The sequence below is a fragment of the Falco punctatus genome (genome assembly GCF_963210335.1).
Source record: "Falco punctatus genome assembly, chromosome: 7".
Lineage (NCBI taxonomy): Eukaryota > Metazoa > Chordata > Aves > Falconiformes > Falconidae > Falco > Falco punctatus.
Window position 1 is genome coordinate 60,830,064 of NC_137587.1, and position 18,832 is coordinate 60,848,895.

Here is an 18,832-nt window from a genome sequence, read left to right on the forward strand (position 1 = left end):
AGTCAATGATTTATTTAGTCTGTTTAAAGAAGGTGGGATAAAACACTGGGCTGGTATTGCCATGATGATTACGGTATTATTATTATTTTTTTAATATTGGGCAACCCACACTGCAGCCAACTCCAAGACACTTCAGAAGTGAACTTCTCATTTTCTGGCTGGAGAACTAAAACCTTCATTCTAGACAAGGATAGGATAAATAACATCTTCATTCTAGAACCCTACAGAAAACCCTCTAGAACCCTACTTTTCCTAGAATCTTTCATGTACTCACCACCCAGCCCACCATCTCTGAGAAATGAAATACAAGCCCAGACAGAATCCCAGGTCTGAAGATACCACAGAGGAGGAGAAACTCAATTCCTATCTCCATTCTTCTATAACTCAATGCATTATTTACCAGGACAGAGCCAGAAGCCAGACATAGTTGCTCTCACCCTACTGACCTGAAATAAACTATTATTTCCACCTGCTCATCCATAACTTCCCATCACTCTCCCCTACCTGGTAGACCCCTTGCCAGCCCAGCTCCCAGACCTGGTCTGGATTATTAAGGGGGAAGTTCCTTAACACTTTTGACAGAGGTGAAACAACAGATTTTTATAGCAGAGGTTTGGCATTGGGGTAGAGGGAAGGGAAAGAAAGGAAAGAGCAGCTGGGCATGACGCTCTCAATTCAGCATATCTGACCACTAACCTCTACGTCTTTCCAGCAGCTGAACTTTACATAACTACTGGAAAAGACTCCTTCAGCTCACATGGGAAACAGCGGGATTTTTGGGGTGCTAAAGGCCCCAGATGTATTGCTATTACCCTGCTATTGAGGTCAGTGGGACAGAGGCAGGTGACTGTCAGTGCCAGATGATAGTATCTGAATTGTGGGAAAACCACATTAATTCAAAGCTGCCTACCCAGAGAAGAGAGTCATAGTTAACTGCAAACCCATCCTGGTGCAATAGTATAACACTATGTTGTGTTAAATCCTGAATAGATACAATCCTCAGAAGCTATTTTAATCAATTAAGAACAGTTGGACCCTTCAGCACAAGGTTACTATCATCTACTTATTATGTACTTAAAATGCAATTATGGACAGGAAAATAATTTTCGTTTTCTATTGACCTCTTTCTTACTCAAGTGAATTAAGCCTACTTCTCATCTGCATTCAAAGTCCCAGCTGCTTCCTGACAAAATCAGATCCTGTAGGCTTTTTATATCCAGTAGCAATGCAGCAACGCCATATGTAAGCCCAGGGTGTGTGGGGGAGCTGGGATGTTTCCTGGCTCCTGAATTATCAGGCTGTTCCAACTTCCAGTGCAGAATCATTCCCAGGATGGTGATTCATGAGGTAGCAAAGAACCTAGATCCAGTTCCCAGGCTAAGTTTTCAGAGTTTGAAAAGCAATCTTCCTTCTCAAGCTTAAGAAAAGAAAAAGAAAGAAAAAAAAAAAAAAAAAGAAAGAAAGAAAAAGGGAAAGGAAGATGGTTTTTAGAGTCACTACCTACAACAGAGCAGATCTCTGAGACTATCAGTTATCCGATAGACAGGGGGTAGAGTAAAAAGGGTGAATGTATGGTGAAGGAATTTTCCTAAACATATATAAATAGCAAACCATCACACTTTTACTCAAAGAAGCAAAGCCTGCAAGAGGAAAAAGTTACTATGCTTTGAAACACATCTGACTTCAGTGACTGAAATGTCTTCACGCATAGTTTCAACAACCAACAAACCACATCTGAAATTCAGGGCAATGCACAAGAACTGAAAATGCAAATGCTCGTACTCCCTAAATGACATTGATGCAAGTTGCTTGCTACCATAATTAGCTCTGTCAGAAGATCTTAAATAAAAATGAATGGCGGGGAGTCCCTGCAGCACAAACCAGTGGACACATGTGTCAGAGCGGTGTGTAGTTAAGTTCTTAAAAGCAGATCTGCATTCATTCCTGACCACTGCACTTACATTGTCATTTGATGGACAGATATGCATAGGCTAGCTACATTTCACCATGAGATTGCTAATACAATTCCAAGGTTATATTTATAAGAAACCTGGCAAATCCTTTAATTGGTATCCACTGCAGTACATCACCAAGAAAAAAAACAACAAACTCCAGAGTAGCCTTCAGGAACCTTCTGCCTAAGCTGAGAGGAGGTTTAAGTCGCGACACAACAGTCTATCAGGACTTAAGACTTCTGGGAAGAATTGTTACTTTCAGCTGTACCTTTAGTAGATGCCAAAGGAATAATCTGAACACCATTCTTTGTGGTCAAGCTTCAGTTTCTATGCTGCTACTATAATATCTAAACTCTTCCTACTAAAAATTGCATATCAATAGAACTGGCCATATTGAGTGTCAGATAATTGCTGGCACTTATTTTTCAAAGTCAAAACTCTGCTTGGACTTCCCTTTGAGAAAATGAGGGGTTTATTATTTGGCAGAGGATTGGAGGTGATACCAAGGGGAATTTGGGTTGGGAATGCAGTGTTCCAGTTAGAGCATCCTTGCTGGCAGAAAAGGCTTTCCTCAGAGACAAAGTTCAGCAGGGTTTCCTGAGATGGCTTAGCTCTCAGACCTGGTTTTGGATGCCTCAGAAGATGTCAAGACGATGCCTTCAGACATACGGACCCACCCAGCAAGGCACAAAAGCCTCTGCCTTTCTCGGTGCAGAGTCAGTTATGAGTCGGTGTGTGGCACTTGCAAAAAGAACCGAGGGGGAGGAGGGATAGAGTTTGTGCTTGTCATATTGCTGCATAATATGGGAAAACACTGATTTCATATCGGCGTCTCGGAAGCACAGACTTTACCCAGTCTGAATATCACGTTGGGTCTCCCTCTTCTCAGACCTGACCGACCAGACGTCCACGTGGGTAACGCTGCCCTTTATTTCCCTGCTCACGGGGACATTTGCCAGAAAGATGATGACATCTGTCAGGCATTCGTATTTTGGTTAGCCCAAAACCACTGGGTTAAAGTGAAGCAATCAGAAGTTTCTAGCTGCCCACAGTCTGCCTGGTTGAAGTTAATGCAGTTTTTATGAGGCATTTTATTATTAAAAGAATTTCTCTAGAAATCAACCCGCCCACTGCCTGTCCAAGGTTTACAAAACTAATTTAGTTCAAGGGTGCTCACAGTCAAGTAAATGCAAGCCAAACATTATTCTCTGCTAGGGAAGTGTCATTCAAAGAAAGGGACCTAGCAATGTGCAGACCGTATTTTAACATGCCCATAAAGTGCTATTTTCTAGCTTAGCGCTGCATATCTCTCTGCTTCTGAATGCTTTGCAGTTGCAATGTTCATTCAACCCAGGAAAGATGCTCTAGGCAGCTCTACTATACAAGCCCCGTTATTTACTCATGGTATCACTACAGGGCTGCTGACCTCACTGACATTACATGCATCAGGCTGTTTATTAGCAGGATCTCCAACCTCCTTCCCACACTCTGCCTCCTTTAGCAACCAGCCAATACATGTCTTTCTTCGAGGCTTGGTGTATCTTGCAAGAGCTAAATTTTACAGCAGTCTCAGGCTACTTTCCCTTGCTGCCCACCCCCCCCACCCCCCCACCCCCCCCCGAAAAGCTGCGGGTGGAGTTTGGGGTAGTCACATAAATGGATAGAGATGTTTGGCTAAATCTCAATTTACAACATTCAATTTGCAGAGCAGGCTTAAACAGAAAGCACAGCGCTGTCGGGCACTGACCTGACTTACAGACTGCGGGGCGGCATTGGAGGTTTCTGTGATTAAAGGAGCTGCCTTGTATCTTTGCTTAATATATTAGTCTTGGTTAATAATTACTTTCAGCTTATTTAGAAAAATAGAACCAGTCATATGATTTCATTTGCCTGCCTTTAAGTGTTAACTCTTCAGCTCTGCTAGAATTGACGTCTGTGCTTCCCAGCAGAACAATCCTGCTCTAAACAACCAGCCTGAAGCAAAACAAGGCTCCTTGCCTTGTCCTGCCGTAGAGGATCCCTGTGCCTTGTGTCAGCTCCCACCACAAAACCTGAGCATCTACACCTTTGCACCCCAGGCTGTTCACAGACAGATGTCTCATTTTTGAGATGCAGAACAACAAAAAACCCCCAACAAATCACAAACAAAAAAAACCACACAGGAGAAAATGACAGGGGGTTTTAGTAAAGAGAAACCCCCCCACACACACACACACCACTGCAAACAGATAATTCTTCATGTTAATCTGCAATGACAGGGGATAAGATCATGGGCTTTGTTATTTCTGTGGTTCAGCTAACATCAGAAACACTGCAGAACTGATAAGAACCAGTTGCCCTCGCTCACCTTCTAAGAGAAGATCTACACCAAACCACACTGGAGTTGTAAAGGCTTGCTGCCACTTCACCCTCCCCCTCCTCAATCAAAACCCTGGTTTAAGAAAGCTGACTGCTGCTGGCATAAGAGCAGCGGTAGCTCCTGGACCCAGCCCTGATGGAATCACACCAAGCAGAACTGCAGCTGAGAAGCAGAAAAGCAAGTGCAGGTTTTGAGCTGAACATCTTGTCCTTCCAGATGCTCCCAGACTCAGCTGTGGCACATCAAACCTGTGGGAGATCTGGAATCATTCCTTACCATAACACACAGCACCAGGACCATCTAGAAGACCTTGCAGGGAAAACAATCCGATGGGAAGGAAAGAACACTTAAGTCTAAATAAACCAGTTTCAGATCTGCATTTGCATTTATATAAAAATTCACCTTAGAAAAAGACTAATTTTGCCACGAGGTATGACTGCAGTCCAGTTAGTTCCTGTCCTAACATAAATCTTAACAGAAATACATCAAACAAGGTAGGAAAATTTAGTTAACCCTAAAGGTATCATCACATCTTGCTCCTTGCATAGTTTTAAAGATCATTGGCTGGATGCTCTGTATGGAGTTGTGTCTGGAGAGATGATGTTCAAAGGTAATTCTATCTTTTCCAGGACGCACAGATTTGGGAATGTAATTTATATCTGTCAGATGTGTACTTCTTTCTGGCCCAAAGTCAAGTGTTCTGCAAGACAGCTAGCTTCCATTGCCTGCATTTGCAATCAACTACTAAACTTTCAAGAGCACAGACATAAAATGAGCCTGTGACAACAAATAAATACCAGTCAGGGGGCAGGCAGAGACCCACCGGGAGACATTTCACCTTATTATTCATAGGACTGAGCTGTTTGAGCTTAGTTTCCTTTCGTGCATGAAAAGCTTTTGAGGAATCTCATTATTGTACTGAATATGTAAACATAAAGAGACAGAGTTCTACTAGAAGCAAAGATCAGTGCCTGGTTTCAAAAGTGTTAAAGCTATATTACTTACAGATATGAATAGAGATTGAAGGTGAAATTGGATCAGGCCTTAAATATTTTCTCTTTTTAATGGGGACTTTCCAGGAGTCAGCCTGAAAGCATCAGTAATCAAAGAAGAACATAAGAAACCTGTTGCTGGGTCAGACCAGTGGTCCGTCCAGCCCCGTGCTCTGTCTCTGGTAGCTTCAAGGGGAGATGCCCATCAGGGGTATCGTGTAAGCCTGGCCACGGTTGGCAGGCCATCCTCCAGCATCCATCCCGTTGTATTCAGGAAGTTACAGGGAAGATGTCTGCTTAGTGTTTTCAGTGTCTATTTATAAACCTATGTCCATCACTCATCCAACCCCTTTTGAACCTGCTGGCACTGTCTCCACTCTCCTGGGGCATCAAGTTTCAGGAAGTCACTGTCTGCTGAATAAAGTAGTACTTTTTTCTGTTTCAAGCTGATCTCCTACTAGTTCTGTTGGATGCCTCAAACTTTCCCTATTTTGGAAACTGGCAATTTTTTTTTTTATTTAGGAGGAAACCGTTTTCCCACCCACCTGATCTGTGACTTTGTATAGCTCAAACATAATTATTCCTCAGCCACATTTTTCCCAAACTGGAAAGTCCCAGCTGCTTCAGGCATTTCGAAAGCAACTGACCATCCCTTTGACTATTTCAGTTGTTCTAAAGATTGCTCCCTAACAGGAGGTATCTGCTTCTCAGCACACCAACCTGCTTTCATGTTGCCGTGATCCTAGTCCACCAGAAACCAAAATAATAACGGTGGCTAGAAGGGGAAAACAAAAATTTAGACTTGGGACATTTAAGCACATTTGGAAGTTAGCGTTATCCCTGCAAGGGAGAAAAGACCTTCCAAACTGCTGAGTCAGTTCAGGCAAACCCTCGTAGCTACCTGTACATTAGGTTCACTTAAAAATGTCCCCTGTGGCTAATGGCGCATTAATAAGGTGTTGGCTGTATAGGACTATCGGGTGCTGTGCCAGAAACACAGTCTTTTATAAATTGAACATGTACAAAGGTTCTGGCAGTCTGATTCGCAATGACCCGCTGACAAGCTACTGATCTAGCCGGAGATGTGGAGATGGAATGTAATTGCACACAACCTTTTTAATCAAGGACTACACTTCCAATAATCTGCTGCAATGACAAAGAAAACAACATCAGGCTGTAATACATGTCTGGAATCAAAGCTCCTTTCAGTACAGTCTTAATTAAAGAGTGGCTCTGACAAGTTTTATAGAATAGTCAATGAGCTTCCAGCTGAGGAAAGGACCTTTCTTGATGTGATGAAATGGCTGCACGCGTACTTAGAGCACAATCAGAAAAAAAACCAAACGAAACCATGTAGCAACACAGGTAAAACTCAGGCCACTGACTGTACTTGGTACTACTGCCAATACAGATTGGGATGAGAGGGAAGAAGGGAATGAAAAGGCATTAATCACCCCCAAAACCCCAAGCACAAAGCAAGCTATGGCCAAAGCCATCACTAGCATAAGTCAGAGCTGCTTCAGGGATACTGCAGTCGGAGCTGCTTCGGGGATGGCATTACAGCCTAGCTTGGAGCAGTCCCCCAGGGCTTGGGTGCCTCAGGACAGCAGACTTGGGATCATGGCCCAGAAACAGGAATGTCGGCAAGGTAGGAGCCATTGGCTGGCTTTTCACCACTTGGACAGTCTTCAATGTCAGGCTGTGCTGGTGATCACTAAACCCGTATTCTGCCCACCTGATACCACCAAAGCCCATTCAGAAAGTGTCCAATTGCTTTACCATTCTCAGAGATCATTTTTGACTGTTCTCTGTCTTTGCTTATACACAAACTGTATTTTACACCCATCCATCTGGCACTTCTCCTATATTCTGCAACTAAAAGATAATTCTAAGTTCACAAGTTTATTTTGTCATCCCTCTATATAACCACATTGTAGTACAACGACCTGTTACAGAGGTCAAGCAAATTTAACAGTGTTTGCATGCGCTGCTCTTCGCCAGCCAGCCTCAATGCCAGAAAATAGCCTGGGACACACGTGATTTACTGGTACAGGTACAGTCCGCGTGTCCTGTGAAGGACAAGAGACAGAGACCCTGAACAGCTGGGACAGACTCAGGATCCTGAGTGATCCTCACTCTCCTGAGCAATGGGCCATTTATCCTTTCAACCAACCTCACTCGGTGGCACACAGAATTTGGAGGCTGCTGCATTTGTTATCTACCTGCAGAGCTGGAGACTAGAGCTCAATTATCCTTAAATTCTTATCAGGATCCTTCACTCCTGCCGGTGCTGTCATGGAAATGTAATGCATGTCCTGCCTCAAGGTTTAGTTCATTTGTAATAAAAATCATCTGGCCTCTCTCTGAAGGAAAATACAATCCATCCCTACTGGGAGAGAGTTGAAAATATAGTTTATCTTCATGCCAACTGGATCCTCATCAGAAAGGAGCTTTTGTGCAGCATTCACGTGCAGAATTGTGCAGAAAGGGGTGGAGGGGGCCTGAAAACAGGAAGATTTTCTGTGATGTTAAATTGTCTGGTCGCACTGATTCCAGATGGTGCTCCAGGCACTCAGTGTCTCTGAAAATGGGCCAATTTTCATTCTCCCAGTTCTTATAATAGCAAGAGAAAAACTGTTCTCCTGAGAAAACAGGGAAAAGTCTAGTAATGATATTTCTACTTCTCCTGTTGGCAAATTATAACCAAAATTAGCTAACATGCTGCAACAATTCTGGCTCTCCAGCTGGAGAGGGTGAGGAGCAGCAAGCTTCTCTGGGTGTCTCATGCAGCACAAAGCACTGCTCCTGACACAGCCCTAGCCCAAACTCATTTCAGATCACCTGAGGCCCCTAACTTTTCATTTCAGATCTTCAATTATTTTTTTTCTCTAACGCCTCATACCAGCGAAGAGAGATAAATCGTTTAAGTGGGGCTGGTTTTGCCAACGATTTCTAAAGGGTTTTCATCCTTACCCAGAAACACCTCTGGGCTTTGGGGCTGTCCTTTCTGTAGGTCCATTTTTGCCCAGGGACCTGGTAGCAGATGCTGAACAGTCTGTAATGTCTTGTCCTGCTTTGCTGTCAAATCCATATTCCTGCATGGGAGCACTTCTGCATCCCATGGCTTATCCGTTCAGTCTTTAAGACTCCTTTGCAAAATTTTTTTCAGTTTAAGATACGATGCAGTGTAGCTGGCATCACGCCTCTGATTAGATCACCACAAAGAAACAGAGAAATAGCACAGTAAATTACATGCATGAGCACAAGCTACAAACTTCCATCCTTACTGTCCCCTGTGGACTAAACCCGTTCTGAAAAGGAACAGGCACAAGCAGCGTCTTTGACAGGAGCCCTGTGTAAAACATGTTATTTTTTTTTGAACTAAATGCAGTCTGGCCTTTGAGCTTGAATTTTGCTTATGTTTATTTTCTTATGTCCCTCTCCCCACAAATTTCTGAAGTATCCGAGAAAAGTCTGTGTTAAAAAAGCTTATGAATTAGTTATCAATATAGATCGATGAGTACCTGCATGCACAAAACCTGCATCTTTTACTATAGCAAAGCTACCCGTAGCTTTTTTTTTTTCCTGTTTTGCCTCTGACTTATTAATTTAATGCCTTCTTGACTGAGTTTCCTGCATTAGTGAGTATCTAACTTTTCATTTTAAATAAGCAATTCAAGATGAATCAAGGGCTACAAGATTTCTTCATGCCAATGTTTGTGGCAGTTCTATAGGTGTAACCCCACTATTTTCATAAGCATTCATCCACAATACTTTTCCTCAAATGTAAAAAATGTTGATACAGCCTCAGTCTGATCCAGGTGTATGTAGCTTTTCAAGACAAAAGGGCAAAAGATGTGTCTCTGGGAGATATTCTGCAAGTTAGAGAATACTGGACATCACTACCACAAGGGAGACAATTCATGTAAAAAGGAGTTGCTGTTCTACCTCAAAGTGCACCTTTTGTTTTTGAAAAAAAAAAAAAAAAAAAAAAAAGAAAAAAGAAAAAAAAGAAAAATTAAAATTAAAAAAAAAAAAAGAAAAAATCTTCAGAGCAGGAGTGAAAAAAAAAAGATGTTTTTCCTCCCTGTCAACTTTGCTGCGGTGAAAAATTTCTGCATAGCTTTGCTTATACTTCTCCTGGCCAACAGCCACAGTTTAATTTATAAAATAACTGACAGGACCAACAGGCATGTTCGTCTCCTTCCACGGGATTTAAACAGCAGAGTTTAAACAGCAGATACTCCATTAAAATGAGTTCATATCCTATCTATTCAGACCTTAAAAGCCTTGGCTTAAAAACAAAATCCATTTGTTTCTCTAAGACTCCTTTATATTTGCCACTCACCGTGATGAAATGGGACGTGCACCTTGTGCATCGTAGCACTGAGTGATAAGAAAAGCAGCAGCAGACCCCTTATCAAAACACATATTGAATGAAGGACGGTCCTGCTGCGGACAGATGATCCTTTCCAAGCCCATCTAAACTTCACATATCGTAGGTATTGCTTTGCATTTTCCCAGCACCAACTATTAAAGGATTTCAGCACCTGATGAATCAATGATCCCAACAGCCCCGTGGATGGAAGCGAGTACCACAAGGAGGACTGGGCGAACCATGTCACAAAATCACTGCAGCTCTTACACCCGCAGCAGAAACGCAAATAGGGAACCGAACCAGTGTCCCCGCAGCATGCACAGGAGACACAGATCTTTTTTCCCATGTCTGAGCTGGGCTCTTGGCTCGCACATTGCTCAGAGCCTGGCCAACTGAGGGCAGTACCATGGAGATGTAGCAAAAACACCTGAACTGGTCTCTGAAGGAGCACTGGGTGTCCTTTCTTCTCTTGTTTCTCTATGGGTTGTAAAACAGCTGATACAAAGACAACATTACAGCTCAGGCCTGGCTCACCTGCCCTTGTTTAGCTAGCACATGTTGCTGAAGTCCTAGCACTTCCCACCATTGTGCCCAGTAGCCAGAAACTCATAAGGTCTATCACTGATTCTACCCCACTTTTTTTCCCTCTGAAGTACCATTTCCAGCTTCTGAAAAAGGTTCCTGGGTGCTCTCACAGGCTCTCACTCCAGCAAAGTTTAGTCAAGGATTACCCACCTAAGTTGAACTTTGGGAGACTGGAGGTGGTTTTCTCTCAAGAACCCAACTGTCCATCGGTTTGCTCAATAGCTCGAAACAGCAACTTGCTCCCAAGCACAACCATCTGTTTTTTAATCTTTTGTTAACAGGTAATACCACATGCTCCTCAAGTGAGTGAGAAGATTATTTGATTTAGGACACACTCAAATTATAAGCAGCGCACAGTTATTTTAGGAGCATGTTGCATCTTTTTTTCAATGAAGATTAATGTTACTTTTTCCATGGGGCTATGTAAAAAGGAAACATTTGTGCAGCAGCAATTTTTAACACTTTCCCCAGATTGATTTATATGTTTATTCATTTTCAACTTTTGGGGCACCCATAAATGATGCCTTGAGTCTTCTGAGGGAATACTGACATCCAGTAATTTATGGCTGGCTAAAGGCAAGTGTGTTGAGGGAAGATTATTTGTCTCTTGACCATAACTGAGTGGGCTGGACTGAATAAACTAGTTTGCGTAAACAAAGCTGAGCATAAAGATTGGAAGTCCATATGCAAAGCAAGCAAAAAATACCTGAACCAAAGAGCCAAATAATGGGTTAAAAACAAAGATTAAATCTGCCTGTGTGCTACAGGTACATAGGAGAAATCGTGCTCACAGGAAGCCAGAGTTACTGAAATAAAGTATTGATTTTCTTCTGGAAGAACTGTAAGTATTAAAGGACAATTAATTTTTAAATGAAGGTAACGGTCATATTATTGCTCTCTGGATATAGAAAGACGACCGTCTGTCTATATCTCTCTACAGCGTTTGACTCTGAGGCAGTGAGTTTTTAATCAAAACTAGTTTGTTAAGAATATTAGAGTATGATTAAATGTCCCAACTACTCTTTTATAGATTTGAACTTCAAATCAAAGGTGAGTTTGACACACACAATATATACCTGAAGCAGCAATTCACCTTCCTGCCTGGCCATTCACCTCTGCTCCTTTGCCTGAGCAACACCCTGTCCTTGTGAGTCTCCTCACCTGGGATCTGAGGTCATCTTTGGTTTCTTCTCTCCAGCCTTCACATCCTAAGCCTTAAAACACTTTTCCACACCAACATCCCAGAGTAACCATCTCCACAGGCATCCTGAAAATAACCAGGCAGGTTCTTACCACTTCTCAACTGGAATTACTATAACCTCCTCTCCTCTGGCTTTGACAAACATCTCTCCCTGCCACAGCTCCAAATAGCACTGCAGAGGTCAGCTCCTGCGCCTTCCCTCAGAGCTTCCCCCAGACATGTGACAGCCACCTCCCCTTCCAAGTGCCACAACAGCCTCTTCCCACCACCTCTCTTCATTACCGATCAAAGGCCGATCAATGCTTCCCTTTGGCCCTTGACCCAGCATCTGTCACTTGGTCAGCACCCAAATGCCCTTCAAAGATGGGAGAGAAGCTGTCTGCAAAGTAAACCTCACCATCCTACTGGTACTCAAGGTGTTGGGTCATCAGCATTGGGTCCCAGCCATTACCTGTCTCACCATGTGCTCTTCACGCCAAATATTGTCTGGTTTTTTACACTTAGACCGTAATTTCCCTGGAAGAGTTGCTGTCATTTTGGTCTATGCTCATAGAGATCCTAGCATGGCAGGTATGGCCCATGGCAAAGGCCAGATGCCATCACATCAATGAATAAAATCAAGGTTTTCAATGAATAAAACCAAGGTTTTGTGCCATCTCTCTGCGGGTTGGTGAGCGGTGCTGCTGGGCAGGAGTCCTGGGCTCTGGGCCATAAGACATTTCAGAGTTAACAAAGTTGAGTGGGGCAATGGGTTTGTCATCCAGCAAGTTGTTAGAGTTTGTCTGGTTGAAATTGTTTTCTGTGCACATAAAAAAGAATATCATCTCAAATCAGACTGAAAAATATCCTAATAATTAATAGATTTTAAATCCTGGTCTATCAGTTCAGAGTTATCGCTTAATTTTGTTTAAGAACTGCAACGTTTTACTTCTATTCTGGACATTTTTGTAATAAAAGGTTTTTTAAAAACTAACTACAGATGCAGACTCCTGCACACTATCAATTCAGACCTGGCTGCTCTTTCATTATGAATTAAAAATGGGATTTTTTTCCTTGTTTAAGAAGAAATAAGGATAGGACTACTCCGGGCTCGAACACCACTCTTCGTATCATAAATGTTCTTCTAGGGAACATCTGACGAATCCGTCTTGTGTGTGACTGTATCCGATTGCCTCAGGCTGTCACTGGAGCAATTCCCAACCGCCTAACAGAGCCGTAACGCCCACATCCTGCGCGATGAGCAATTGTGAATTATTTTTTTTTTTTTTTTCCAGAACACACCGGTGAGAACTGCTTCCAGGTCTGGGTGGACGTGAACCTGAGTGGAACCTGAATGCCGTTAAAGCCACACTGACTAACAAAACTTTTAAAATATGACTACAGTAAGGATTTTAACTCCACAATGCTGCTATGCTGGGATGTGACAGGCTTCCTACCCAGGCCTGGAAGGTAGGCATCTGCTTGCATATATGAAATCACACAGTTCCCCTTCCCTGCACATCTGTTGTTTTGGGAAAGGAGTACAGAAGGAAAAAAAAAAGAATATGTTTTGAAATATATCCTATGGGTTGAGATGAGTGGAAATATGATTAACCAGTATAGGAACTGGTATGGTTTTGATCAGCTCGCTGTGATATAATATATGTGGTACGTTATTACCTAATATTTAAAGTGACAGTGCCAAGATTGTCAGATCTGGAAAAAACCCATGTCTTTTAAATTATTTTGCATGGGTAAGAATGATTGCAAAATTCAGCCACACCGATGAGCACAAGCGTTATATAGTCCGTAACAGTGCTGGTATACTAAAGAAGATGCCAACATGTCTTTGCCTGCCTGCGTACATGAGGTCATCAAAAATGAATATATCCTCTCTTCCGTAGCAATCCCTCATGAAAGGAGCACTGGGAAACAAAAAAAAAGTGGCAAAGACCAAATGCTCAGGACAGATTCTACACTGAGGTACCAAAGTTCTTTATCCCCAGGCCACGGTCCCTGACTGTTCTCACACACCTGCCAGGCTGCAGGGTCTCCTGACTGCAAGAACAGTCAGACAAGGTGAAGCTGGGGGGGGCAGGGCATCAAAACTAATGATGCCAACCCCTCTGAAGAGATACAGCTGCTGCCTGGCCCTGGCCCTCTGCGATCCACCAGGAGCCAAGTGCAGATGCACTTTTGGTACTGAGTTACACTGCCCAGCGCAGCCAGCCCAGCTCCGTCCCCGGGCCGATGGGTCCGCCTGCAGCACCCATCTATTCCCCCAGGAGTTAAAGGGGAGAGATCGCATTGAAACACCCAGGGATTTACAAAAGAGCATACACGCAGGACTGCTAAACTGCCGGATAGTTTGAACCAGGGATTGCCCTTCTCCATCTGTTGGTTTTGTTTAAACCAAATTATGTTTTCAACAAATCTGAAAAACATAAAAAATAAATCTCAGTTCAGTGCTGACAAGCTGGGGAAAAAAGTAATTCTCTGCAATTCAGCTATTCAGAGAAAAATTGATCATTCAAGTATAAAACTTTATAATTGTTTCTGTTGATCTTTCTGGTTTCACACACACACACACACAGTGTCAACCTTGGCTTTGCTGGTAAATAAAAGCAAAGCATCCAGCCAACCAGTCTGTAGCTGGAGCAAGAATTAATTTCAATAGCACTGAAGGATTTCACAAGCCAGACCAGGATCTGCAAAACCATTCTGCTCACATACACAGCACATACCCCGTGGCAGAGATAGATGGTGGGACGTGCAGGCAGAGCCTCCTCCAGCATGGACTAACTGCGTCAACCTGTAAGATGCTTCTACCACCCCCTCCAAATCTGGCTGTACCGCTGGGCACCAAGGAAATGCAAGGGAAGGTTGAGGCATTTACCAGGAAAACAGAAAATAAGCAGGACAAGTTGTTCAGCTATTACAGAGATGTAAGACCACAAGTACCTGGCAGACAGTGGGGAGCAGCACGTAGCTGTGGTACCCTCCCTCGCTCATGTATGTAGGCACATCTTTGCCATGCAGCATGTCCGTGCTGGGAGAGATGAGGTGCACTGGATATTCGCATGGAAACAAGCCCGTTCCCTCCCTGTGCACTGGTGTATCCATAGGCAGATCCCTATCTGCAGCGGCGCTGAAGCTTTTTAGGAAATAATAATAAAACAGCATGTCAACGGTAAAACCAAAGAGATGGCCTTCCTCAGGAGGAACCAGCCCTGGTGAATACGTGCAAATAACTCCTTTCCCATCCAAGGGAACATCTTCTGCTGGTGCCTAGATGCTGCTGGTGCCTAGATGCCTGATCTAGAACAGTGGTATATTCCAGCAATAATAAATTAATACGGAGATAACTGCCTCAGATACAGCCCCGTTCCAGCACCTAGGTCTGTTCAGTGCCAAGAACTGTCTCCACACTGCCAAGGCCACCAAGAGGCAGCTGCAGTACTGAACCGCAGAACATCACCAAATGTCTTCCGACACCCGACCCACCTTGCCACTCGGATGAGCACGAGCATCATATTGCTGCGGCTCTGATGAGCTGGACCAGCAGAGGAGGTTTCCCTCTCTGACAATACTGGTGCACAGGGAGATTCAGGTGAGCAGTCAAGCTGTGAGAAGAGCAACTTGGAAAGCCAGGCCCTTCTGGCCAGCCCCAAGAAATATGTTCTCCATCAGTAATAACTTAACGTGGACCAGTAGTCGCAGCATAGAAACACTACACATTTATGGGGAAAGCAGAAGGAGGGAAGACATGTGATTTGTACCACCTCAAGAACACAATTTTTCGAAAAAAATATTTATATTCCCACCACAAATGCTGACTTTCTGGTAAAACAAATCAACCTAAACCTGAAACCACTGGATTCAAACTGTCACTGTAATTTCCTGTGCAAACTACAGCTCAGATGCCGTACACTTACACCCTGCCCTGGGTAAAGCTTTCTGCCTGGCATATCCTTTCCATAACATGTTTTTCCCTTCCAGTAGGAGAGGGGGCTTCACAACAGCTCAGGTATTTCATGGGAAACATCATCCAACCACACTCCTGGGGGCAGAGGCACGCAGAAGGATGCGGCACCTGAACCACGACTCCACTGAGATCGTGTGATGCCATTTTGAAGAGAAAAATCTCCAAGGGATGGATCTCTACTTGGAACCTCAGATCGTTTTCCACATAAATGATTCACTGTTTAGCAGAAAGTACATTTGATTGAAAATGCAGTTTTTCTTCAAAGATCAGGACTGATGGAAATTACCAGGTAGCTCTGACATTCTGCAGGAGGTAACTTGCTGTGAAATAACACCACATGGTGCCATAGCCAGAATATCAGGAGGGAAAAAACAAATCCATCTTTGTCAGACCTTCACAAGCATACTTCAGGAAAGACTGGGCTACATTAGTAGTTTTGATAACATTGTTTTCTTTAGCTTCACACACACACACACACACAAAAAAAAAAAAAAAAAAAAAAAGGAAAAAGAAAAAAGGAAACAAGTATCCACACTTAATACTCAGCCTTGCTAACAAAGCCTTGACTCTTTTTCTCCAAATGAAGGTATAGACTGTAACATAAGATCCGTTGGCTGATGAAATAGTGGTAAGAGTGTCTTCTGGGAATAACAGACCTCTGATCAGACTAGGTGAGCATTACAAGTCTGATCCTACTCTCCTCAGTGATTCTCCATGAGCCCAAATGTGCTGGTCCATCCTAAGGATGTGACCGGTAAATACACATGATGTCTGCTTGGTTTCATTCACTATGTGTCATCAGCTTCTCTTTCTTCTCCCTGCTGCAGAACCAGCTGTCGCAGTAATTTCTGTGCTTTCAGGAAATTAAAAAAATCTGCCGTCCTTGTGCTTAAAATAGGCTGGAGGGCCCAGCTGATTTATGCTTGCCTTGTAGGATCTAGGAGGTGGTGAGATTGGGAAACAACTTGAAAAGGAGTAAATTGAGACAGAAAAGGAACTGTGAAATAAAAGGTCCTTATTTCACCCCAAGAAAAAAAACGAAAACACTGCAGGGCACAAGAGTTCAGGAGTCACTGGGACACCCGCTCACAGCTGGCACAGCACGATGCGGAAGAACATGATGCTTCAGCCAGATGTGAACTGCAACTGAAATAGCCCTGCCAGCAGCAGCAGCTCACTGAAAATGTAATCAGGCAAACATGGCTGTGTAGATGAAATCTGTACCTGGTATTTCCTAACTGTATTAATGTAGTTACAGCGAGCAATTGGACCACCTGATACCCAAGTGTCACCCAGTTCTCCCTAGGGATCGGCATCTTCTTTCCCACCTCTCTTCTCCAAATAAAGCAGGGATGAGTTCTTAGATTATTGCAGTTGATGTGAGCAATTTGTTGTTTTAAAGAGAGATTCATGTTCCTGCTCTTTTACAACAGTAACCCTCAACATTTCTACCTCCCACCTTGACCAAAGGTGGATGTCAGGAGAAGTTTCCCCCACCCCTGGGCAGTGACCCAATTCCACAAGCCAGGTCAGTTCCCCTTCTTCAGCATCTTCATACAAAGCAACCTGTGTTAGCAGCTAATGAATTATCCAGAGGCAAACTTGCAGAGGCAGAAGGGAGTCAACCTCTACTGAAGACATTTTGGTTATGGATTCAGGTGATGAGGTCAGACGAGACCTTCAGCTACACAGGCATCTGCATCAAATAAGATAATCCTAGTACTAATCACATAATCACCTGTACTTCTCTGGGTGATAAAACATCCACTTCAAAATTATATTGCTCCTAAAAATCTTCTATTGCCTGGAGAACCTATGAGTACCAGAGATTAAATGTTATGGAAAATAAGTATGCATAATTCTCACTTCGCTTTGTGCCAGTGAGAGACAGGGAGTGTTTGGACAGAGAGGAAAATTGGGATAGAAACAGTCTGCTCTGCCATTTGTCTGCTCTTTTACACTAGCAGAGGGGAAATATTATTATGATTGGGAAATGCTGAGACAAGAAGAGTGTCTGTAGCTCTTTCAAGAGATGGTATTTCAAGGGGATAGTGTTCGTTCACCACTGCTTCTCTTTCCTTTGTTAACATCTCTTTTAATTGTCTAATATTTTAGCAAGAAGCATTCATGGGCTAAATTAAGGTGGAGATGAGGTTTCTTCCTTTCACAGCTGTCAGTTACCTGAGCTATGACATTCCCAGCAGCTTCGTTTCCCTACAAGAACATATCACAGAGGTTTTCTCTTTTTATTTCCACCCCTGAGTTTCCCCATACTCCGGAGCAGCAATCACCTGTGTCTGATGCAGTCTTTTTTTTTTTTTTTTTTTTTTTTTTTGGCAGGTGGTTGATGATGTTAGGAGCAAACATAAACCCAGATGAAGAGCGACATAAACAATGGAGGGACCAACCCCAGAGCCTGTGTACGTCGATGTGGACAAGGGACTGACATTAGCATGTTTCGTCTTCCTCTGTCTCTTCCTGATTGTGATGATTATTCGTTGTGCAAAAGTCATCATGGACCCTTACAGTGCCATCCCTACATCTACATGGGAGGAGCAGCATCTAGATGACTGAAAGGACTTCCCTAGACAGAGCCATAAAATGCTGCGATCCAGGAGGCCTTTTCCCACCAGGAAGGCTATCACACAAACAGCCATTTTCAGATATGCAAGGCAACGGCAATATCTCTAAGAGCACATAGTGTAAATGATTCTTGCTCAACAGGTCAGGATATCAGCAAGCCATTCTGGCAGCGCAGTTTAATACTATGCAGCAACCTTTATTTTACTGAAAACAGTTATCATTGTAACTCAAGTAGCACAAGACTCTCCAGACATTTCCTAATATAACTCTTGGTCTAGCACAGTCTGTTCTCCCCTCAGTATCTCCCACAAATCCAGGGTAACCATCACAATTTGGAAAAGCAACAGGAACATTTTGTCCTTCCTGGAAATAGATTGCTTCAAATATCTTCTTCAGTCATTATATTTGCGTTTCAAAAAAAAAGGCCCAGATTTTATAATTTTGTATCACAGAGCATCACAGAGTAGAACTGCTAAAGCATCCGTGCTTAGGTAGGGTTATATGAGTGAATTTAATCTCAGCTCACATGATTCTGCACATGCACTCCCGACCCCACTGCAACCCTATTTCCAGTGACCATGATACAGAAGCACTCAGACTACAGTTCCAAGGGGGTCATGGACTGCTGTGACCATGTAGCACCACCTCGCTCTAGCCTACTCATGCAAAAACCAGGCATATCATCGGGCACGGGTCCGTGGATTAGCCAGATGTGTCAGACCACTTACTATGGTAGCCACCAGAAGCCCACGGAGCAGAGTTTGGACACTGCTGGTTTCAGCTACACAGAATTTGCTGTGATTTTCAGAGTGATT

At 43.3% G+C, this 18,832-nt stretch overlaps 1 protein-coding gene across 1 annotated transcript; it reads left to right on the forward strand.

The window, feature by feature from the left end:
* The first annotated feature begins 3,573 nt into the window (after positions 1–3,573).
* Positions 3,574–18,017, forward strand: CTXND1 (cortexin domain containing 1). Its single transcript, XM_080396171.1, has 2 exons — positions 3,574–12,919; positions 17,775–18,017. Exon 2 carries the CDS (start codon positions 17,829–17,831, stop codon positions 18,006–18,008), a length of 180 nt encoding a protein of 59 aa, XP_080252297.1. The 5' UTR covers positions 3,574–12,919; positions 17,775–17,828; the 3' UTR covers positions 18,009–18,017.
* Positions 18,018–18,832: the final 815 nt, after the last annotated feature.